Source organism: Gorilla gorilla, chromosome 1, assembly GCF_029281585.2.
Source record: "Gorilla gorilla gorilla isolate KB3781 chromosome 1, NHGRI_mGorGor1-v2.1_pri, whole genome shotgun sequence".
Lineage (NCBI taxonomy): Eukaryota > Metazoa > Chordata > Mammalia > Primates > Hominidae > Gorilla > Gorilla gorilla.
Genome location: NC_073224.2, coordinates 77,456,388 through 77,481,476, shown reverse-complemented (window position 1 = coordinate 77,481,476; position 25,089 = coordinate 77,456,388). Strand labels below are relative to the sequence as shown.

The following is a 25,089-nucleotide window of genomic DNA, read 5'->3' as shown; positions in this document are numbered from 1 at the left end:
CTTCCAAAATTTGTTGGCCAGTTTGACTATATAAACATCCGGTGATGAAGATGAAGTAGCCCTGTTTTATTTATTTAGTTACGTGCATGTATGTATGTACATATGCATTTATAGAATAATCTAGATTTAGAAATATTTTTGTAATCATATTTCATGAAATGTATGCCAGATTATTTATACTCACTTTGATGTCAATGTCTTTGTTATTATCAGACCTAGTTTTTCAGTTATCATCCAAGGCCAGGGGCATAGTATTTGTACTTTCATCTAATGTGTTGGAAATCAGTACTGTTTGAGTCCAAGGATGATGCTGTCACAGAAAATTTATTAAAGAACATATTTGCTTAACATTAAGAGATCTACCCTGTCCTCCTTCCATCATCCTGTAGGCATATTTGTGATGACTGCAATGTAATTCCTTATGGTACTGCTTTATAAAGTGGTACTCAAAAGATGTATTTACTGCACTTGAAATTGTGGGTATAGACTCCTAGTTAATAGGGTGTTAAACTTTATTTTTCCTGATTCCATTAAGTTACCTTTGTAAGCCTCCAGCACTACAGTGATGAAGATCATTTCTGATGAATGTCTTTTCCAATTAGTGCTTTGTTTCTCCATCATAAGAGATTGTTTAAGGATTTGTTATGCAACTTTTTATCTGATGACTAATTTATAATTTTGGCTAAGAAAATAACAATATTTAACGTATAGACACATGCTAGTTTTTTTGTTTGTTTGTTTGTTTGTTTGTTTGTTTTTGAGACAGAGTCTCTGTCGCCCAGGCTAGAGTGCAGTGGCACCATCTCGGCTCACTGCAACCTCCGCCTCCTGGGTTCAAGGAATTCTCCTGCCTCAGCCTCCTGAGTAGCTGAGACTACAGGCACATGCCACCATGCCTGGCTAATTTTTTGTAATTTTTAGTAGACATGGGTTTTCACTGCATTAGCCAGGATGGTCTCAATCTCCTGACCTCGTGATCCTCCTGCCTTGGCCTCCCAAAGTGCTGGGATTACAGGCATGAGCCACCACGCCCGGCTGGCACGTGCTAGTTTTAAACATCTATTCTTGCAAGTTTAGTGACTAATTTTTTTTTTTTTTTTTTTTGAGACAGAGTCTCGCTCTATTGCCCAGGCTGGAGTGCAGTGGCGCGATCTCGGCTCACTGCAAGCTCCGCCTCCTGGGTTCACACCATTCTCCTGCATCAGCCTCCCGAGTATTTGGGACTACAGGTGCCCACCACCATGCCCGGCTAATTTTTTTTGTATTTTTTGGTAGAGATGGGGTTTCACCGTGTTAGCCAGGATGGTCTCAATCTCCTGACCTCGTGATCTGCCCGCCTCGGCCTCCCAAAGTTCTGGGATTACAGGCGTGAGCTACCACGCTCGGCCTAAAATAAATTTTGTTTTTGTGGTTTACTAGAGTGTTTCTGACCCTTTTTATTTCTCTAGTCAGGCAGGATACCTACATTTTTGTTATTCCTTTTTCAATTCTTCTTTTGTCCTCTTTTGCTCCTCCTCTTCTTATCAAGAACACAAAAACATATTATGTTCTATTTGTGAGGGCAAGTTTCAAATAGGTGAAAAGTAAGTCTGTCTCTGCTATCATTCCTCTATTTAAAAACCTAAAGTGGCAGAACCTTTTCCCATACAGAATCACAAACCCAAAGGCGAAAGGGAGTTTGGGGTGGAAAGTAGAGGTTTTGGGGGAAAGGGGTAGAAAGTGGTGGCAGGATGAAGGGGGGATGTTCCAAGGATTTAAGTTAAAACTTTTTAAAGAATATTGTACTTGTCTGCTTTATATATTAATAAAATTATGAAATCTTTTAGCTTGGTCACTTAGGAGGATTAGAAGGAGAAAGTAATGAATGAAATAAGGGAAAAGCTGAAAGAATGGTGGACCCTGGTTTAGCTCGTATTAATATGTGTATTGTGCAGGTGACATAAGGGTTGCAGAGTTGTGCAAGACTTGTTCCCTGATCTTAAGGAAAGTATTGGCTTGAACAAAGGTAATGGTGTTAGAAAACTTACACCGTACATATTTTAGGGCACTTGATGGACATCTGTGTCTCTATTGGGGCACAATGGCAAGAAAAAGTTGAAAAATTGATGCTAGATTATAAAGCATTTTTTCTCCACTTTTATGCCCTCCTTCATGTAGCTCTTTCTAGCTGAAATTTCCTCTTTCTCCATTCACAAATCAAAATAATGTATATCCTTCAAATTCTAGGTCAAATCTTGCTGCTTCTACAGTTTTCTGAACATTGCAGTTGAAATGATGTCCTCGCTACTCTATATTCCTAACTACTTAGTTTATACCCCTACTGTATACTCTATATGTATTAGACTGTGCATTGTTCTGAATGAGTCATCACATGTCATTTGGTGAACTTTAGGTGATTTGACTTAGAAGTTTTAAAATTGTCAATTATTTGCTGTCTAATGAGATTGAATATTTTACCATTGTTTATTAATTGTAATTTCTTTTCTTTTCTTTTTTTTTTTTTTTTGAGACAGAGTTTCACTGTGTCACCCAGGCTGGAGTGCAGTGGCACGATCTCTGATCACTGCAACCTCTGCCTCCTGGGTTCAAGTGATTTTCCTGCCTAACCCTCCCCAGCAGCTGGGATTACAGGCATGTGCCACCAAGCCCGGCTAATTTTTGTATTTTTAGTAGAGGTGGGGTTTCACCATGTTGGCCAGACTGGTCTTGGAACTCCTGGCCTCAAATGATCCACCCCACATCGGCCTCCCAAAGTGCAGGGATTACAGGTGTGAGCCACCACACCCAGCCAATTGCAATGTTTTTGAACAAGATATAGTAGGACTACTGTTCTGATCTGAAAGTTCAGGATGGCATATAGAGTTTGGAGACAGTGAGAATAGACAGGGAGCTATTGTAATATTTTAGTATTCTAGACCGAGGAAACAGATGAGCCAGTAGGAGAAGGGAACTACATTTAGAAGTCCTCTTACAGGCTAAGCTTTTATACTAGGTGCTTTATATACATAATCTTACTTACTTAAATCATCCCATTTATAAGAGATCTCTAATTGGTCACATTTTTTTAGTTGTTGCTTAGCTTTATTGGTTGACATTTACTAACATGGAAGGACTTGAGATGATAGGTATGTGAACATTGTTCAGAGCCATGAACTTGGCTTGTTTTTTCACATACTAATTCCTCTTGTGGGTTTTTACAAATAATTTTTTTAAAATGCAAGTTAGGAATCTTTCCGGTCATTTATAATTTGTGTCATGTTCCTCCCAGTCGTCACTTCATCTTTCCTTGATCTTTAAAGTGAGAGCATTGCACTAGTTGTCTCCAAGGTCCCTTTTAGCTCTAAAGGTTTACGTCATAATTGTGTAGCTGACTAAAACTTTTTCAGAATTCACTGCTTGTTATTGTATAGGTAGTCGATAAATCTCATCCGGCAGCTGTTTCAGCTCCACAGAACTAGAGTTGTCAGGTAAAATACAGTACGTCCAGTCGAATTTGAATTTCTGATAAACAATGAATACTTTTTTAGTAATCATGCAATATTTGAGACAGACTAAAACGTTATTTATCTGAAATTTAAATTTAAATATAGTGTCCTATATTCTTTATTTGCCAAATTGGGCAACCAACAAAGAACTCTGTGAAAAGTTAGATGTATAGATAGAGGAGCTCTTATTAAGTAAGGAAAAGTGTGAAGAAGTTTGTCAAGCGTTGAGCAAACCTTTTAGTCTAAAGGGAAGAGGAGTGAGGGAAGTGATAACATGAGCGTGTTGAAATTAGTGGTTTGAACTGACTGAATCTCTTAAGGTCGCCTCGAGGTCTAACATGCTTGTTAAAAAAGGTTTTCAGTATGTATTTTTTATCTAATGCCAGTGGGGTCATACAAACGTGTGTAACTCTGAGTTATGACCTTTTGAAATCCTTAGAATTGTGTTGTAACAAGACTTAAAAGATCTTAGAATAGTCCAAGGGAGATTCATATGATTAAGTCCCAACCAACTTACATTAACAATTAAATTACCTTTGCTTTTGTTGTTGTTGTTTTTAATAGAAACAAGGTCTCACTATGTTGCCCACGCTGGTCTCAAACTCCTGAGCTCAAGTAATAATCCTCCTGCCTTGGCCTCCCAAAGTGCTGGGATTACAGGAGGGATCCACCATCCCTGGCCTAGCTTTGCTTTAACATTATGTTAAGCTATTTCTTTTGGTTGCAAATAACAGAAGCCTACTTTGGTTTATTTAGGCATAAAAGAAAATATATTCAAGTGATATTAATATATCTCACAGAATCTTAGGAGAAGATGAACATTCAAGCTCTGGAAAGAGTAAGGATTTTAGTAGGAAGAGTTTAGATACTTTAGATATTTCAATATAATAAAGTTCCCACTCACTTTCTTTCAAAGCTCAGAACCTCAGATTTATTATAAGACAGAGAATTGAATTTTGGCCAGAAGGACAAGGTCATATAGTACAGCCCTGGCCTGGACATTACATGCCTGTCCTTGGCTCTGAGAATAGTTTTCAGAGAAAAATGAATATGTTAAGAAGGGCAAAGGGAATGTCTTTACTAATTGGTATTTGTCAAACTTTTATTAATGTACACAACTTTATAGAGGGAATGTTAGGTCTCGTGAATATTAGAAGGATGAAAAAAATTACTTTCTATTTCTCCTTAAAAATACATTTTTGGGCTAGGCATATTGGCTCATACCTGTAATTGCAGCACTTTGGGAGGCCAAGGTAGGCGGATCACTTGAGTTCATGAATTCGAGACCAGCCTGGACAACATGGCAAAACCCTGTGTCTACAAAAAATACAAAAAATTTGCTGGGCATGATTGTGCGTGCCTGTAGTACTGCTACTCGGGAGGCTGAGGTGGGAAGATCATTTGAGCCCAGGAGGTGGAGGTTGCAATGAGCTGAGATGGCGCCACTGCACTCCAGCCTGGGTGATAGAGCCAGACTTTGTCTTCAAAAAAAAAAAAAAAAAATTGTTGCAACATATTCTGTTTGCTTCTTATATAGCATTTCAGATATTGTTTTTTCACATCAGTACCTTATGCTATTGTCCAGCCATTAAATGATCAAACTGTGATGAGTAAGAGTCAGGATACAAAAATTAGCTGGGTGTGGTGACGCATGCCTATAATCCTAGCTACTAGGGAGGCTGAGGCAGGAGAATCGCTTGAACCCAGGAGGCAGAGGTTGCAGTGAGCCGAGATCATGGCATTGCCCTCCAGCCTGGGAGACAAGAGTGAAACTCTTGTCTCAAAAAAAAAATTAAAAAAAAGACTCAAGTGTCATGTCTGAAAATAAGAGTTTCTCACCATGTTTTTTCAGTCATTCAAGTAATGCCTTCTAAATAAGTTTTTGGTCCAGTCATGGTAGCTCACGCCTGTAATCCCAGCACTTTGAGAGGTTAAGGCTGGCGGATCACATGAGTTCGAGACCAGCCTGACCAACATGGCGAAACCCCATCTTTACTAAAAATACAAAAAAATTAGGCGGGTCTGGTGGTATACACCTGTAGTCCCAAGTACTCTGGAAGCAGGAGAATCATTTGAACCCAGGAGGTGGAGGTTGCAGTGAGCTGAGATCACACCACTGCACTCCAGCCTGGGTAACAGAGCAAGACTTCATCTCAAAAAAAAAAAAAAAAAAATGTTTTTGGATAGTGTTTATCTATTGATTTATTGGCCGACTGCTGGAGAGACAAGTCTAAGTATTTTCTGCCCAGAAATCCTTTGATTATTGTATAAGTTAAGATTGGGTTTTGCTGTAATAGTGAACAAAATAATAGGGGCTTATACAAGATTAGTAATTTCTTTTTCTCATGTCAACAATTCAGAGGTAGCAGGTCCATAGCTGATACTGGCTCCATGGTCCTTAAGGACCCTGGTTTGGTTCCTTCGAGTTCCCTGCCTCACCATTTGTAATTGCCCGTTGGGTTCTTCTTACCCTCTGCACAGACAAAACCAATGGACTGAGACAGTGGTAATGCAGTAGAGGAGTTTAATGCAAAGCTAGCCAAGTGGAAGGACAGGAGTTTATTATACACACCAGCTGCTGAGAACTCAGAGGCTAGGGTTTTTATGGTAAGTTGGCAGGCAGGGGACCTAGGGAGTGGATGCTGCTGATTAGTTGGGGTTGAAATCATAAGGGTGTGGAAGACAGTTCTCATGCGCAGAGTCAGCCTCTGGGTGGGGGGTCACAGGACCAGTCATGGGTTTAGGGGGCAAGCTGGTCAGTCGACAGAATTCAAAGATCAGAAAAACATCTCAGAAGACCAATCTTGGGTTCTATAATAGTGATGTTCTCCATAGGAGCGGTTGGGGAAGTCTCAAATCTTGTGGCTTTGGGTACAGTAAACTATTATAGAAAGGCAGGCTGTGTCTACGTTTTAGCAGAATTCAGGTCCCTCCCATAATCCTAATCTTGTGGCCTTTCTTTAGTCTTACAAAGGTGGTTTCAGTTCCCAACAAGGAAGGGGGTCAATTTTGGGGAGGGACTATTTACATCAAAGTTGAACTATGAATTTCTCCCAGAGTTAGATTGGCCTCTGCTCAGGAATGAGCAAGGATGGCCAGCCTGTGAGGCTAGAAGCATGATGGAGTCAGACATGGTAAACGTTTCTCCCTGTCGTAGTCTTTGCAAAGGCAGTTTCACATTCATAGGCTGTGGTCCTCCTCATTGCCCAAATGGCTCTAGTCATTTCATCTGAGTTCCAAGTGGCCAAATTGAGGGAAGGAAAGGAGTGGGGGTAAGGAACAGGTATCTGTGTCTGTTAAGGAAATTTTCTGTGGACTTTGACAAACCATTTCCACCTGTATCTCATTGGCTACCTAGGTGCAAAGAGAGACTGGGAAACTTATTTACTCTAAGCAGCCATGTGCCCAGATAGAAATCAGGGATTCTAGTACTAAGAAAGGGGGTAGGCACTGATAGGGTTGACAAATAACAGTTTCTACTATGGCTGTCCATTTTTCTTTGCTGTCCCAATCTACTGGTCAAATTTCACCTTTTTGCTATGCAAGTGTGACTATACATTTTTCTGATATTTTCCTTTCTGCCTTTTCTCATTTAAATGCACAAGTGTAAGAATCTCTAGTCTATTTTGAATAATTTTGCGAAAGTCAGTTTATTGTGCTTTATGATTTCATCACTTACAAAAGGTAGACAGGTACCTGTCCTGTTGCCCTCGAATGTTTAGCAGTTCAATTTAATGAATGCCTACTTGGTTTCTTTGTCTATCAGGTACTACATTAAGTGCTGGGATTTTAAAGAAGTTGTGTTTTCTGTTCTCATGCTAACTGAGAACACTATATGCAAAATGCATGAGCAAGGGGAACAGTGACTTAATTAGATACCTTAAAAATGTTCTTTGGCCAGGCACAGTGGCTCACGCCTGTAAACCCAGCACTTTGGGAGGCCAAGGCAGGCAGATCATTTGAGGCCAGGAGTTCAAGACCAGCCTGGGCAACACTGTGAAACCCTGTCTCTACTAAAAATACAAAATTATCAGTTAACAAAAAGATACGTTGTTTAAAATCAGTTGGGTGGGGGGCAGACAGTGAGATGCCAAAAAGCGTATACACTTGAATGTATAGAATTTCAAGTAAGTGCAATGAAGGAAAAGAATGAGATTCAGTAAGAGAGAATAGAAAGAACTTTAGAGTGAATTATCAGGAGACCTTTCTGAGGAGTCAATTTAGTGTAAGTCCTAAGCACTGTATTACCTGTTCCATTGTGTTACTTGTTTTGCTCAGAAAGGTCAGGTTTCTGGTACCATGCCACCAAGATTAAAAGATTCTCTGTGCAAAGACAGGCAGCAAATCAGAGGAAGAAATAATTTTTAGACTAGCAATATATGACCTTGTGGAGTTAATGTTCTGTAAAACCATTTATGAAGAAATTGTGATCAAGGGACCTACTTTTTTTTTGAGACACTGAAAATATTATTATTTACTGATTGGTTTACTTTGTTTTTTTCTTTCAGCATACTTTAAGATTGTTTTATGTCTCTGTACCTTTGAAAGAGTTATTTACCCATAAATGACCCTGACCTTTTTTCATTGTAATACTCAGTCCAAAGTAATCTCTGCCTGGAAGCCTTTTTAGGTAGAAGGGTTATCTTTCTAAAATGCAAATCTGAACATGTTTACAAATCTTGTGCTTAAAATGTCATTGGCTTCCAGATGTCTTTAGGATAAAAAATTCTTAAAATGGCTTAAAGGTCCATGATCTAGTCCCTACTTGCTTTTCCAGCCTTATCTCTGATCATTATCATTTGTTCCTTTAACTATGTGTTCCAACCATAGGGTCTTTGTATCATGGTTGATCCCTATTCTTGGAATCTTAGAGGTTATCTAATTCAGCTGCTTATTTAATACAAAAGGTTTCCTTAAGCTCTAAAAATGTAGTTTACTAGATTACCTAAAAAAGCACCTTTTTTAGTTTCTAGTTAACTGCCTCCTCCCTTCTGCCGCTTCTCCCTTCCTTCTCTCCATCCATCTGTCATGGTGCTAGGGCTGTCAGAGTCCACTGGCTGCATGAAATTAATATCAGTAGATACGAGATTGAAAAGATAAGCAAATTAGAAAGACTATAACCTCAACATTATTTTCAGGTTACTGGTACCAGACATTATTCAGATTTATTAGTGATCACATACTGAGTTCTAATTAACAAGTTTCATGTGATAGAAGTCAGAAGGCAGAAGTGGACTGTTTCTTGTACTGTATTTCTTAATATTCCCTCTTACAAAGGGAGTAACAATAATAAGCAGTTACTTGTTATTGTCATCACTGCTAGGATCTGTGAAAGGAGGAGATTCAGGAAACGTAAGCGTCCACAGAGCAGAGTTCTTTCTTCCTTGTGCCCCAGTGGCAGCACCTTCTATCAACTTTAATTCCTCAGAGAAAGAGGAGAAGGGCATTAGGAAATGAACATTAGGCATGTAATTATAATGCCATGTAAAGGAATGTGGTAGGTTTATTTACCTTTTAACAATAAAAGGACTAAGTGATAGGATTTGCTTAAATTACAATATTTATTGTACATTGTTTTATTGTACATTGTTTTATTGTTCCTCATAGGTTAGCTCAGACTGAGGGGGAGAGGTTGGAACAGTGAATACCTGGAGAGTGACAACTGTGTCAGGTGCTATCCTGTGTGTTTTCAGTTCCAGACCGTTATCCATGTGTAATAGTTTCTATCCTGCCGAGCTTCGTTTATAGAATCAAATTGAAACGGAAAACACCTATACAACCTGGCCAGTCAGACAGCCTCACATATCTTTTTCTTCATAGTATCTTTTAACTAGGATATTCCCCTTCTAAAAAAAAAAAAACAAAAACAAAGTCTTGGCTGGGCACAGTGGCTCACACCTGTAATCCCAGCACTTTGGGAGGCTGAGGTGGGCGGATCACTTGAGGCCAGGAGTTCAAGACCAGTCTGGCCAACATAGTGAGACCACATCTCTATTTAAAAAGGTAAAAGTTTCAGGCTGGGCACGGTGGCTCACGTCTGTAATCCCAGCACTTTGGGAGGCCGAGGCGGGCGAATCACCTGAGGTTCGAGACCAGCCTGACCACCATGGAGAAACCCTGTCTCTACTAAAAGTACAAAATGGGCTGGGTGTGGTGGTGCATACCTATAATCCTAGCTACTTGGCAGGCTAAGGCAAGAGAATTGCTTGAACCTGGGAGGTGGAGGTTGCGGTGAGCTAATATCATGCCGTTGCCCTCTAGCCTGGGCAATAAGAGTGAAACTCCGTCTCAAAAAAAAAAAAAAAAGTTTCAAGGAAGAACTCACTTTTTTGTCAAGTGGTGAAAGCAGCTAGCTGAATAATATTCAGGACTGTCAACCAAATGGGAGGTCAGAAGCTCACCCAGTCGGCTGCAACTATGGCGGAGCCAGAGGGGCTCAAGGGGCCTGTGCTATACCAAGGCTGCAGTTCCTTGCAATGCTCCAGATGACCCTGGGCAGTCTATTCTTGAGCCCCTTCATAGTCGCTGTGATTGTCAACTAAAGAAAAGCTTTTTAAGAATTAAAGTTATTGTATTTAGAAGTCTTATTGAGAACTGTAGACAGAGCCTGCTGCCTGGGAGTAGTCTTTTAGAGAGGTTTTGTTAGCCTTTTCTGGCACTGTATTTTAGTCTACTGTTTATGTATAGGTGGTGGGGGTTTCGCATATGTAAAATTATGTTACGTTTGTTTAGAAGTTAGAAGTTATATTAGAGTAGAATATGTTAAGATTTGGTGTAAGAGTATATTTGGTTATAGATTATAGAAGTGTAATTACTAACTGTCATTTATAGGAAAAGGCAAGGTTATTATCTTCAAGGAATATAGTGACTTAGGCAAGAGATGGGGGAGTGTGTGTTTTATTTTGTCTTAAAAGTATTTGGAAAGCTGTGTATCATCATAGAGTCAAGAACTTTGTGAAATTGTGTTGGCAAGCAGAAATGAGTAAATATGGCTTTTTTGTGGTTTGTTATTTTGTCTCGCATATGGATACCTAAACTACTCACATATGAATGTTACTTCAAGAAAAGAAAATACATGAATTGATCATATTAAAATAGTTACCTTATAAGTAACATTCTGTACCGTCTGAGGTGTCAGAGGTTGGGGTCATAGATGAGGGAGATTGTGAAAGAAATTTACAATACTGGGTCAGGTGCGGTGGCTCGTGCCTGTAATCCCAGCACTTTGGGAGGCCGAGGTGGGTGGATCACCTGAGGTTGGGAGTTGGAGACCAGCCTGACCAACATGGAGAAACCCCGTCTCTACGAAAAATACAAAATTAGCCAGGTGTGGTGGCGCATGCCTGTAATCCCAGCTACTCGGGAATCTGAGGCAGGAGAATCACTTGAACCCAGGAGGCGGAGGTTGCGGTGAGCCGAGATCGTGCCATTGCACTCTGGCCTAGGCAACAAGAGGAAAACTCCATCTCAAAAAAAAAAAAAAAGAAAAAAGAGAACTTAGAATCATGGTAATTATAACGTGGGGATAAGGCACAGTGGCGCCTGCCTGTAATTCTAACATTTTGGGAAGCTGAGGCGGGAGGATTGCTTGAGCCCTAGAGTTCAGCTTGGGCAACATAGGGAGACCCTGTCTCTACAAAAAATAAAATATTTGCTGGCAGTGGTGGCGCACACCTGTGATCCTAGCTACTTGGGAGGCTGAGGTATTTTGTTTTATGCTTACAAGGGGTATACATTTTAAAAGGGTATAAATCACTATGTTGCCTTTTAGGTAGCTGTTTCTGAAACTTCAAGTCAGATACAGGAATTGATTTTTTGCTTTTACTCCTGCGAACTCACTATGTCTTTCTTTTGATCCAGCTCTGTTTAAGGGAGCCCTTTAGAGAAATGCTAATGACTCACAAGCATGTATTAGTTCCCCATCTTTTTCTTTGTTTTAAAATTCTAGGAATTGAAGCCATTTTTTATGAAGGAAGTTGGCAGTCACTTTGATGATTTTGTGACCAATCTCATTGAAAAATCAGCATCATTAGATAATGGTGGGTGCGCTCTCACAACCTTTTCTGTTCTTGAAGGAGAGAAAAACAACCATAGAGCGAAGTAAGTATGTGCTGTTTTCTTTTAATGCAAACATCTACTCAGTATAGTTCAATGGTGAAAATGGACTGCGGCAAATATGCTTGAGTTCACACCCTGGTGCCACTTTTTATTGGCTGTGTGTTACATTGGGAAAGTTACTTAACCACTTGAAGGAGGATGGGGATTTCTTTGTCTTTACATATAAATTATAACTTACATGCATACCTCTTTTAAGACTAATGCCGGGCACAGTGGCTCACTCCTGTAATCCCAGCACTTTGGAAAGCTGAGGCAGGTGGAACACCTGAGGTCAGGAGTTCAAGACTAGCTTGGCCAACATGGTTATTTAACCATTTGTCTCTATTAAAAATACAAAATTTAGCCGGGCACGGTGGCGGGCGTCTGTAATTGCTGCTACTCAGGAGGCTGAGGCATGAGGATCACTTGAACCTGGGAGGCGGGGGTTGCAGTGAGCAGAGATCATGCCACTGCACTCCAGAGAGAGACTCTGTCTCCAAAAAAAAAAAAAAAAGACTGATAAGGTCAGGTGTGGTGGCTCATACCTGCAATCTCAGCACTTTGGGAGGGCGAGGCAGGTGGATCACGTGAGGTCAGTTGTTTGAGACCAGCCTGGCCAACATGGTGAAACCCCATCTCTACCAAAAATACAACAATTAGCTGGACGTGGTCGTGCACGCCTGTCATCCCAGCTGCTCAGGAGACTGAGGCATGAGAATCGCTTGAACTTGGGAGGCAGAGGTTGTAGTGAGCCAAGATCACGCCACTGCACTCCAGCCTGGGCAACAGAGACCCTGTCTCCAAAAAAAAAAAAAAAAAAAAAAAATACTGACTAATAAAACAACGTAGCCAACACTTGCTGAGTGCTCTTCATGATGAATTCATTTAAACCAAACAGTGATCCTATGGGACAGATAACTGTAACTATCCGCATGTTACAGATTAGGAAACTAAAGCACAGAGTACTTAATTAAATGTCCAAAATTACATAGCAGGGATTTGAACCTAGAGTCTAGCTCTAGAGTCCTTGCTCTTAATCATATCATGGCTGGGCATGGTGGCTCACGCCTGTAATCCCAGCACTTTGGGAGGCCAAGGCAGGTGGATCACGAGGTCAGGAGTTCAAGACCAGCCTGGCCAAGATGGTGAAACCCCGTCTCTACTAAAAATACAAAAATTAGCTGGGTGCCGTAGCAAGTGCCTATAATCCCAGCTACTCGGGAGGCTGAGGCAGGAGAATCACTCAAACCCGGGGGAAGGAGGTTGCAGTGAGCTGAGATCACGCCACTGCACTTCAGCCTGAGTGACAGAGTGAGACTGACTCAAAAAAAAAAAAAAAATCGTATCATTATTTGCCTCTCTATTTGCTATACAATTCTTGTAATAAAGTACAATGCGATTAGTATATACTTTTCTAATTGATGGTTCATCCAGAATAATCGAGTGAAGGCTATCAAAGGCTAATATGTGTTAACTTGCCATTCCATGCTCTTCTCAGTTTTATGCCCCTGTTTGGAGGCGTAGACTGATGTTCTGGAGAATAGTTTTGACCAATTATAGTTAAGTGCTGGTAGTAGTACGAAAAACCCTAAAGAAGATGAGCAAGATGTTAAAATGGGAGTTTTTAGTAACTTGCAGCAACCTTTAAGATCAGGAGGCTGTTGCGAGTTGCTGGAAGTCCCTTGATATCAGGAAGGGTATGGTAAACATCAGTGCAGTTTCAGAGGACAGATCAGTAACAGTATATATGACCTGGAGTAGAGTGTGCTTAGAGGCCTGTCTATGACCTTAGGGGATCTCTACAAGAAGGAAAAGTGATTGCCAAAGTCCACAGGGGCTGAGTGTGGCGACCTTTCCATTCTCTACAAGAAGGAAAAGTGATTGCCAAAGTCCATAGGGGCTGAGTGTGGCGACCTTGCCATTCTCTACAAGAAGGAAAAGTGATTGCCAAAGTCCATAGGGGCTGAGTGTGGCGACCTTGCCATTCTCTACAAGAAGGAAAAGTGATTGCCAAAGTCCATAGGGGCTGGGTGTGGCGACATTTCCCTTCTTAAGAGTTGTGTATGTACCTGCCTCACAGAGAGGGTAAATGAAGTAACACACATAAAACTGTAACACAATATTTGGATCTGTTTTAGCTGGGCATGGTGGCGGGCATCTGTAATCCTAGTAGTGAAAAGGTCATTGGTCAATTAATGTTAGATGGTGTTATTGGTATATTCTCTTGTCTGTGGGATTAGATTTCTTATAATACTTGAAGTACTTATATCTTGTTTTAATTTTTCCTCTTCTCAGGGATTTGAGAGCACCTCCAGAACAAGGAAAGATTTTTATTGCAAGGCGCTCTCTCTTAGAGTGAGTATTTTTAGTTGTTTTTAAATATGTTTGATTTTTTTAAAAACTATTCTGATAGAATCATTGCTTAGTATATGGACATGTAATGAGTTCTGTATCTGTATAAATCATTAGTGGGTTTTTTTGTTGTATGCTCTCTCTTGCTCGTTTCTGATCTTTTGGTTCTGTATCTAGTTTCAAAAGAGGAGTTAGGGATAAGAATGGTTATCTGGGCTTGGCACTGTGACTCACACCTGTAATCCTAGCACTTTGGGAAGCTGAGGCAGGCAGATCGCTTGAGTCCAGGAGTTCAAGACCAGTTTGGGCAACATGGCAAGTCTCTCTCTACAAAAAATACAAAAAATTAGCCAGGCTTGGTGGTGCATGCCTGTAATCCCAGCTACTCAAGAGTCTGAGACAGGAGGATCGCTTGAGCCCGGGAGGGTGGAGGTTGCCATGGGCTGAGATTGTGCCCCTGCACTCCAGCCTGAGCACCAGGTGCAACACCCAGCAACTCCAGCCTGGGTGACAGAGCAAGACTGTCTCAATAAAAAAAAAGTGTACTTTTCTTTAAAAAGACATCTTATGCTTATCAAAAGTTACTTTCTGTGAGTCAAGTTGATGTTTACTACTTCCCCTAGATAAGAAGGCCGGTTTTCTAAGCATGTAATGTGCTGTTCAGTGTTTTCTAAGCATGTAATGTATAGTGTTAAGTGTTCTGTCACACTGTAGTTTGAAGGAATTAATCTTTTAAAATTTACATCTGGGGGAAAACGCAGGCTTTTCACATAAAAGGGAAAAGAAAAGTTATTTTAAACATTATAATTAGAATTTTAATGATAGAATTTATACATGAAAAATAAACAAAATTACATATTAAAAAAAATTTTAACCAAGGAAACAAAACATGTTTTCTATGGCTTAGATGAGTTTTTATTAGACTGTGAAGATCCTTGGTCCAGAGATTGAGTAGTAGTATATTAGATTACTCAAAATCATTTAAAAGGTTAGCATTATCTTTCCAAAAACAAGTTAAAACAAGTTTAAAAACCTGTTTTAGTCAGATATAAAAGATTTATTTAGGAAAAGTCATCTATATTATTGTTATATTCTAAAAGAAAATTAGACCAGTCTTAAATACAAAAGTCAATGAGAAGGTAAAATCTTTGTAAATGGTTGAGTTTTATAGACGTGTAGGGTAGTAATTGGTTATCATCATCATCATGATCAACATTATAGAAACTCATGTCAATTTTAACATTTTGGAAATAGGTAGTACTTAATATATATTAAATTTAGGGAGTAGAATATGAATAGGATTAAAAAAATTCTTAGCATTTGAAATAGTTTCTTTGTTTCCTGTTTTTAGTGACTGGCCTTTGTTTACTTAGAAAACATCCATTTCTGGTAGGTTTTAAAGAATGTAGACCATTCTTTTTTGAGATGTTTTTGGAGAGTGGATTAAGCATCTTCTCAACTGCTTTAAGTTAACTGCTTTAAGAAAAGATTTTATGGTATTTTAAATTTAAATATACATTATTAACTTGTTTTGTTTGAACTACATTTACAGTGAGCTGCTTGAAGTGGACCACATCAGAACAATATATCACATGTTTATTGCTCTCCTCATTCTCTTTATCCTCAGCACACTTGTAGTAGATTACATTGATGAAGGAAGGTAAGACAACAAAAAAGATGGCTGGCTAGTTGATGCATGAGAAGTTAGGGGTTTTCACTAAATTTTGGTAAAGGGTAAATTGATTAAATTGCTTCAGGAAATCCTAAAGCAGCAGATTTGAGGGTGATATTCCTTTGCCCTGAAAAGTTTAACTGATGGAGAAAAGTAGTAGTTTCATTACTTTTATTTTTAAAATGGTTTATTTGAATAGACCATAATCAGTAGTTTCTAGGTAATTTTTCCAAATGGGAGAACTTTATACACAGTTGACCTACGAACAGCACGGGTTTGAACTGTGCATGTCTATTTATACGCAGAATTTTTTCAATCAATATGTTTAACACTCTGTATCCATGGATTCTACATCTGCAAGCAAAGGCCGATTGGGATCTAGAGTATTCCAGGATGCAAAACACACATATAAGAATGGCAGATTTTTCATATCTGTGGGTTCCACGGGGCCAACTGTGGGCCTCGAATTTGCATAAATTTTGGTGTCTGCATACTTTCCTGGAACCAACCCCCCATGTATAGGGAGGGATAACTGTATATGATTTATTAACTTTTTGATTGTCTTTATTTAAGATGGTTACTTAAAACAAGTAGCTTATTGGAATTGAAGGTTGAAAAAGTTGATATTTCTTTTTAATGTGAAAGTCAAATTATAGGCCAGGCATGGTTGCTTGTGCCTGTAATCTCAGCACTTTGGGAGGCTGAGGCGGGAGGATCACTTGAGCTTAGGAGTTGGAGACCAGCCTGGGCAACATCTCTACAAAAAATTTAAAAATTAGCTGGGCGTGGTGGCAGACACTTGTAGCTACTCAGGAGGCTACTCAGGAGGCTGAGATAGGAGGATCGCTTGAGCCAGGGAGGTTGAGGCTGCAGTGGAGCTGTGTTTGTGCCACTGCACTCCAGCCTGGATGCAAAGGAGACCCGATCTCAAAATAAAATTTTAAAACTCAAATTGTAGCTTAAAAAATGACAGCGTGGTAATCATGGATTGAATTATGTACTTTTTTTGAAAATTAAATTTGGAGATAATGGTATAGTATATTAACATATTTTTAAATTGTACCTATTTCTTCTGAAAAATCATCTTTTGTACATAAGAACGATTGCTGTTTGAATATTTTCCATAGAATATTTTACAGTTAGAAAATTAATGTGAGAATCTGATCTTTCAGAAGTTCAAAGTCTAATTATCTTAGATATCTTAAGTTTGAAGACTGTATTTATCTTAGGGCTTTTAGAAAACTTGTTTCTAAAGAACATATATTGTTGATATATATATATATATTGTAAAGCAGATGGTTAGAAGCAGATCTCTAACTAGCAGAACTATTACATCCATGACTTCAGCGTATTAACGTTGTGGTGTTTCCTAAGGTTGAAAGTTTGGTGTTTGAAACTTTTAAATTCTGTGAACTCAGTGTATATTAAAAATTCACCTCTATGTTCTTTTTCTGTACCTTTTCTCCCCAGGCTGGTGCTTGAGTTCAGCCTCCTGTCTTATGCTTTTGGCAAATTTCCTACCGTTGTTTGGACCTGGTGGATCATGTTCCTGTCTACATTTTCAGTTCCCTATTTTCTGTTTCAACATTGGGCCACTGGCTATAGCAAGAGTTCTCATCCGCTGATCCGTTCTCTCTTCCATGGCTTTCTTTTCATGATCTTCCAGATTGGAGTTCTAGGTTTTGGACCAACATATGTTGTGTTGGCATATACACTGCCACCAGCTTCCCGGTTCATCATTATATTCGAGCAGGTAAGGTTTTAAGTGTTACCCAAGGCGATGCTGTCCTCGGCTAAAATAATAATAATGATGATGACATACTGATACTATTATTTTTAGCTGTATTAACTTGGATAAATTTTCATATATTGTTCCTTTTGCCATTATCTGTAAAATTGTTAAACTAGAATCATCTCACCTCTTAAGTTTCATTGTAGCTTCCATGTTCTCTGAATTTTGATAAATTACGTTGAACTTTTTTTTTTTTTTTTTGAGACAGAGTCTCGCTCTGTCACCTAGGCTGGAGTGCAGTGGCACCATCTCAGCTCACTGCAACCACTGCCTCCCAGGTTCAAGTGATTCTTCTGCCTCAGCCTCCCAAGTGGCTGGGACTGCAGGCGCCTGCCACCACACCCGGCTAATTTTTGTATTTTTAGTAGAGACGGGGTTTCACCATATTGGCTAGACTGGTCTCAAACTCCTGACCTTACGATCCGCCTGCCTCGGCCTCCCAAAGTGCTGAGATTACAGGCATAAGCCACCACGCCCGGCCACATTGAACTATTTTTGATGCATCAAGATTTTGTTTCTGAATACTTTTTGTAAAAGTCATTTAAATTATAAAATATTTTCATAATTAAAAACTTCACTTTTGAAATGTCAGATTCATTGTTTTGTCGTGTAACTATATAATAAAGGTTTTATTTTAATTTGTTTATACACTTATCAGGATTTTCTGACTTTATTGGCTATCTATAATGCATTTGACTAATGGAAAGGACACTTGCAGGAGACTTTCTTTGAACAGACATCTTTTTCCTCCTGCTTTTGTAGATTCGTTTTGTAATGAAGGCCCACTCATTTGTCAGAGAGAACGTGCCTCGGGTACTAAATTCAGCTAAGGAGAAATCAAGTATGTGATTTCTTTTGTTCATTATTTCTTCCTCCCCTCCCCTCCTCTCCCCCCACCCCATTCCCTTCCCTTCCCTTCTTTCCTTCTTTCCTTCCCTTCCTCCCTCTCTCTTTTTCTCTTTCTCTTTCTCTCTGTCTCTCTTTTTCTTTTCTTTGTGTAATTTCATTAGTTTAAAGGATTATTGGCTGGATATTTCACCCTTTGTTGTTTTCTGGGATGTCACATTATATAATGTAGAGATTGTGTTTTATTTCAAATATATATGATCCATATTGATTTTGAGGACCACTTCATTGTTTCCTGACTATTCTGGCTTTGCCCTTGAACCTACAATTTAAAAAAATTGATTATCTTTTGCAACTTTGCATTATTTTTATGGAATGTTAATAGCCTCATTACACCTGTGCCTGCCTATTCTTTGCAAATTGTTGCTTCACACTCTAGAAGTTATCTCAGTCACAGGAATAACTTGGTTTAAAGAGACTGGTAATATTCAATTCGTGCAAGAATAAGAAGTCATTCCGGAGATCAGGAAAAAAGAACATGAGCTGATAAGTCATTTTATTCTTCCATGTTCTGTGCTTCCTTATATTCCCCCCTTTATTTTTGCTGTGAAAAATCAAAGAGCCTTTGCTCTAACTATAGTTTTCCTTTTCTAGGCACTGTTCCAATACCTACAGTCAACCAGTATTTGTACTTCTTATTTGCTCCTACCCTTATCTACCGTGACAGCTATCCCAGGTAACGGTACTGTGAAGCAGAAATGTGGTAAGCACCAAAAGTGTGGCATGAGTGAGGTGAGATAGGTAAACAGGGGCCAGTTCATGTAGGGACATAGAAAATATAGAATGAGTTTTCATTTTCTGTCTGACCTGGGAAGCCTCAAATGGTGAGTAGAGAAGTCTAATTTGATTATAGTAATTCTTGACAGAATTATAAAGTATTTCATATGGTCATAAATGATGTTCTGTGTGTAAAACCATTAATTAATTAATTAGTTATTTTTATTTTTATTATTTTTTATTTTTTATTAATTAATTTTAGTTTTTTCTGAGATGGGAGTCTTGCTTTGTCACCCAGGAGTGCAGTGGTGCTATGTCGGCTCCCTGCAACCTCTGCCTCCTGGGTTCAAGTGATTCTCCTGCCTCAGCATCCCAAGTAGCTGGCATTACAGGTGTGTGCCACCATGCCTGGTTAGTTTTTTTGTATTTTTATTAGAGACGAGGTTTCACCATATTGGCCAGGCTGGTCTCGAACTCCTGGTCACTGCCTTCCAAAGTGCTTGGATTACAGGTGTGAGCCACCGCGCCTGACCAAAAAACATGAATTGTGAGGGTCTTTATTCAAGTTCAATTACTTTATTTAGAAACCTTATTTTTGTTTCTTTCTTTTTCAGGAATCCCACTGTAAGATGGGGTTATGTCGCTATGAAGTTTGCACAGGTAAGTTTTTGTAACTGCCTAAGGTATGTTGATTAGGGGATGGGGATTCATATTTATGATAATAATATAATCTAGTTAAATCTAATTGGGAGCTAAGAATGCTTTCTGTTGACGTTATGCAGTCTTTTAAACTATTTCCAGTACGGTGAATGGTGTTTGTTTTGCCAACATCAAAAGTAATTTTCTTTAATAAAAGAATATATTAGGCTGGGCGCAGTGGCTTGCGCCTGTAATCCCAGCACTTTGGGAGGCCTAGGTGGGCAGATCACGAGGTCAGGAGTTCAAGACCAGCCTGGCCAACATGGTGAAACCCCATCTCTACTAAAAATACAAAAATTAGCCTGGCGTGGAGGCATGTACCTGTAATCTCAGCTACTCAGGAGGCTGAGGCAGGAGAATTGCTTGAACTTGGGATATGGAGGTTACGGTGAGCTGAGATCACGCCTCTGCACTCCAGCCTGGGTGACAGAGCAAGACTCCATCTAAAAAAAAAAAAGAATGTATTATTTATAAAGTAATTCTAATTGGTTATTTCAGTAAGCATTAATTTCTCCCTTCCTTCCTGTTTTTGGGGGAGGTATATATATATGTGGGTATAGTCTGACTCTTCCCCATTCCTCCTCCCACCTCCATCAGAATCATTAATCCTGGAAGATCCCATTTTAAATTATTGTCTCAATCAAATGCCCATTTATGAAGTAAGTTCTTTCATTATGGGTTTTTTTTGGTTTTTTTTTTTTTTTTTTTTTTTTGAGAGGGAGTCTTGCTCTGTTACCGACGCTGGAGTGCAGTGATGCAGTCTTGGCTCACTGCAACCTCTACCTCCCGTGTTGAAATGATTCTCCTGCATCACCCTCCTGAGTAGCTGGGATTACAGGTGCCCACCACTGCGCCTGGCTAATTTTTGTATTTTTAGTACAGATGGGGTTTCACCATGTTGGCCAGGCTGGTCTCGAACTCTGACCTCAAGTCATCCACCCGCCTCAGCCTCCCAAAGTGCTGGGATTACAAGCGTGAGCCACTGTGCCCGGCCATGTTACGGGTTTTAAGCAGCAGGAAAACAGGTTCCAAGAGTAAGCTCTTTTAAAAATATCATTTGGTAAAGGGTTAGGAAAAGTGATGGTAGAAACTAGGCTTGAGTAATCTCCCTGAAGGATTATAGCAGTCTTCTATACTAGTGTTAAATGGAATACATATGTGAACATTACTGTAAGGGTCACATCTGTACTTTCTTTTGGAGAGAAAAAAATCGCCTTCCATCTTATTAAGCCATCGTTATTATAATTCTGTCTCTGTTATGTTCCAGGTCTTTGGTTGCTTTTTCTATGTGTACTACATCTTTGAAAGGCTTTGTGCCCCCTTGTTTCGGAATATCAAACAGGAGCCCTTCAGCGCTCGTGTTCTGGTCCTATGTGTGTTTAACTCCATCTTGCCAGGTAACATGGGTACTTGTTAATTTGGTCATGCATAAATTCACGAGGTAAACAGAAAGCTATTGCCTATGAGCACCTTTGCTTTGCCTACTTTTTCATCTAAACTTCTATACATCTATACCCATCTTGACCTCTTTTGCATCTACTTTATAAATGAAGTATCCTTCATCCAGTCTCAGGTCAGTCTTTCATCTTATGGCTTTCACTCAAGTTGTGCCTTTCTCTGACAGTGGACAGCCCACATTCATGCTGTGTCTTCCTGTTCGCTATTAAGTTCATTGTAATCTTGCTCCTGATTCCACCAAGCCACTTAAATGCCCCTTGTTGAAATTACTAGTAACTTGTAGAAATTACTTGTAGAAATTACTAGTAATCCATATTCTAATCCAGTGGATGGATTAAGATGTACTTTACCCCTTATCCAAGTTGACCTCCATGAAGCATTGGGTGCTGCTGACCACATTTTGAAATCTCTCTTGTCACTGTTTTCTTGCCTTTTTTTTTTTTTTGAAACCAGGTCTGTCTTTGTCACCCAGTCTGAATGCAGTGGTGTGATCATGGCTTACTAGCCTTGACCTCTGGGGCTGGAGTGATCCTCTCACCTCAGTAGCTGGGACTACAGGTGCATGCCACCATGCCTGGCTAAGTTTTTATTTTTTGGAGAGACAGGGTCTCCCTATGTTGCCCAGGCCATTCTCAAACTCCTGGGCTCAAGTTATCCTCCTGTCTCAGCCTCTCAAAGTGCTGGGGTTACAGGCTTGAGCCACCATGCTTGGCCTTTTGCCACTATTTCTTATTTTCCTCCTGTCTTTCCAACCATACTTTGATTTCTTAAATGTATTTATTGCATTTTTTTGTCTATTATAGAGATATATGAGTACCTAGTACTATGCCAGGTGCAGAGGACTCAGAAGTGAACAAGAGATGTATTATCTTTACAGTCTGGGAGCTTTTATAGTTTCCCTTACTTTTCCTCTTTTCTTTACTCATTGAATGTTGGTAATGTTTTCTGTCATCACCTTCCCTTTCTTTTCTTCTCTTGCATTCCTCTTCCAGTAACCCTCCCTCACCGGCCCCAGGACTTATTTGAATGAACTCTGTATCTGTCCCTAAAATAGAATATGTGTTACATACTTGAGTGTCTTCCTCACTAGCTGCAAAGTTATTGAGTTCAAGGATTGTGTTTTATAGCCAATCACAGTCTCTCTCATATTGTCTGGTACATAGTTGATGCTCTATAAATATATATTTTTCAATAAATGAGTGAAAGAGGTGGACATATAAATAGATATTTTACAATATATTGTAATATGTACTACATAAGTAGGATAAACAAAATGCTTATGGCCTTTGTTTCATATTAGAGATAACATTTAATATTGGGTATTGAAAAATAGGTAGGTATTTGCCTGGCAGAGAATTGGTGGAAAGATCATTCTAGGTAGTGGGATGGATGCAAGGGCATGGAGCATTCTGGAATGGCATAAATCCAGTTGTGGATGATGTTTACAACACTTAGAGGGTAGAATCATTGGAGATATGTTTAGAATGTTATCCATGTCACTATGTTAACCATGTCACTATTAACATTTTGGACTGGTTAATTCTTTGTTTGGAGTGGCATTCTTTTGCATTGTAGCATAAACTGTTCAGCAGCATCCTGGCCTCTAACAACTAGATACCAGTGGCACAACTCCCTCTCCTCCAATTGTCACAGCACTGGTGCAGTAGCTTGCACTGGTAGTCCCAGCTACTCTGGAGGCTGAGGTGGGAGGATCACTTGAGCCCCAGGAGTTGAAGTTCAGCCTGGGCAACATAGTGAAACCTTGTCTTTTAAAAACAAAAAGTCTCTAGAATTTCAAATGTCCTGTTGGGGAGAGGGGGCAAAGTCTCTCCCAGTTTTAAACAGTTGTTTAAGAGGGGGGTATGGGGGCCAGATTTTTAAAGGGCCTTGGGTACTAAGTTAAGCCATATATTTAGGCATTTCTTAAAAACAGACTGGGTAGGCTGGGCACGATGGCTCACGCCTGTAATCCTAGCACTTCGGGAGGCTGAGGTGGGCAGATCACGAGGTCAGGAGATTGAGACCTGCCTGGCCAACATGGTGAAACCCCGTCTCTACTAAAAATACAAAAAATTAGCCAGATGTGGTGGTACATGCCTATATTTCCAGCTACTTGGGAGGCTGAGGCAGGAGAATTGCTTGAACCCTGGAGGCAGAGGTTGCAGTGAGCCGAGATCGCGCCGCTGCACTCCAGCCTGGGCGACAGAGCGGGACTCTGTCTCAAAAAAAAAAAAAAAAAAACAAAAAAAACCAGACTGGGTAATGTCATTTGTTGAACCCACTTTGAAGGAAGTTACTGTTTTAAAATTAAGATAATTAACTCCAAAAGTATATCATCTCTGGAATGGGTAAACTGGAATAGTAACTTATATTTTACAAAATAATCCCAGCTAAATAAAATGATGTGATATAATTAGTTGCTTGGCATGTGAGCTATTTGGAAAGACTGTTAATATTGTTAATCTTATTTTTAGGTGTGCTGATTCTCTTCCTTACTTTTTTTGCCTTTTTGCACTGCTGGCTCAATGCCTTTGCTGAGATGTTACGCTTTGGTGACAGGATGTTCTATAAGGTAGTATATACTTAGACTTAGCTTTCTTTTTACATTTTATTAACTTCTTCATTATTAGTATTTTGACATTGTTGGCTAATGTCACCAGCCTTTCACACAAACATTGTGAAATAATTTTCTTTTCTACAAGTTTTGCCAGTATTTTCTGAAATTCAGTTACAGATATAACTAGCATAACCTTGTGTTTTCTTCTGTCTCTAATATCTGCTCCCTTAACATAAGCACATGGTTTCTGCTGGATCCTGCAAGGATATATTGGTGATTCCAGTAGGAAACTGTTTGTTCAGAGCACACCATGAGACTTCCCTGAGTGTTCATTCGTTTGAAATGGACCGTCTAGTTCTGTAGGAATGACCTCAGCAAATTATTCCATTTAAGACAATTGAGCAGTTCACGAGGGAAATAACTTTTCCCTCTTTAGTTTTGAAAGGTATTAATTTTGCTTCAGATAGTATCCTTATGCTTCTAAAGTTGGAATTAAGCTATAGAATTAGAGTCAGAATGGCTCATAGCATTCTTTAACCCTACCTAAAGCTCTCTTTGAGTTTTGGTTGTTTTTGGCAACACTCCAAGTCTACCACCTTTTTTCTCAAAGAAACTTTAAGTGTGGATTGCAGATTTTAGATACCTGATTTCATTCATCTGATCTTAAAATTGGGAGCAAGAAATATATATAGGGATACCAGGACTTTGAGGTAGCCACCATCTCACTCTGGATAATTTTGCCATTTATGGTAACCACCAAACAGCTCTCTAGTGTTAGCACTCTCTCTGGTCTTCATGACCATAGAATTTTCTCATGACATTCTAGCAGGTTAAGTGGGGTGGGGCTTACTGATTGCTGTTTAGATGAACATTAGATTTAAATGATTCTATGTGTTCTGTATGAACCTAGGAACTAAATCATATATAGTATGAGAATTCATGTCATATTCAACACTAATAACCAAAATGCCTTTGAAGATTTTTCTGTCATCAGTGTATGAACCAACAGTTTATCACAGTATACTTTGATTTTTCTGTTACATATGTTCTTTGGGAAAGTCAGGGGGGTTTGCTTTCAGGTGGGGGGTGTGTGTGTGTGTAGTTTTATACCTTTACTTTTTCCCTCAGGATTGGTGGAACTCCACGTCATACTCCAACTATTATAGAACTTGGAATGTGGTGGTCCATGACTGGCTATATTACTATGCTTACAAGGACTTTCTCTGGGTAAGTAGCAAGGTTTAAGTTGATATTATTTATGAAATGGAGATTCTTTTTCAGAAAGTATGAGTATTATACAGCTGGAAGAAGTTATATTTAATTGCTCATGAGGAAAGAGTGATAGTATCTTTTC

General features: G+C 39.4%; 1 protein-coding gene across 4 annotated transcripts in view; it reads left to right on the top strand.

Moving 5' to 3' along the window:
- Nucleotides 1-25,089, top strand: part of SOAT1 (sterol O-acyltransferase 1) — a 61,775-nt gene that overhangs the window by 30,439 nt on the left and 6,247 nt on the right. For all 4 annotated transcript variants that reach the window (XM_019027231.4, XM_055366813.2, XM_063710580.1 and 1 more), the window contains exons 4-13: nucleotides 11,434-11,585; nucleotides 13,878-13,937; nucleotides 15,487-15,594; nucleotides 17,077-17,359; nucleotides 18,161-18,239; nucleotides 18,899-18,980; nucleotides 19,636-19,681; nucleotides 20,988-21,117; nucleotides 23,653-23,750; nucleotides 24,864-24,962. In XM_019027231.4, the coding sequence (XP_018882776.1) occupies nucleotides 11,434-11,585; nucleotides 13,878-13,937; nucleotides 15,487-15,594; nucleotides 17,077-17,359; nucleotides 18,161-18,239; nucleotides 18,899-18,980; nucleotides 19,636-19,681; nucleotides 20,988-21,117; nucleotides 23,653-23,750; nucleotides 24,864-24,962 (1,137 nt within the window). The remainder of the gene's footprint in view (nucleotides 1-11,433; nucleotides 11,586-13,877; nucleotides 13,938-15,486; nucleotides 15,595-17,076; nucleotides 17,360-18,160; nucleotides 18,240-18,898; nucleotides 18,981-19,635; nucleotides 19,682-20,987; nucleotides 21,118-23,652; nucleotides 23,751-24,863; nucleotides 24,963-25,089) is intronic.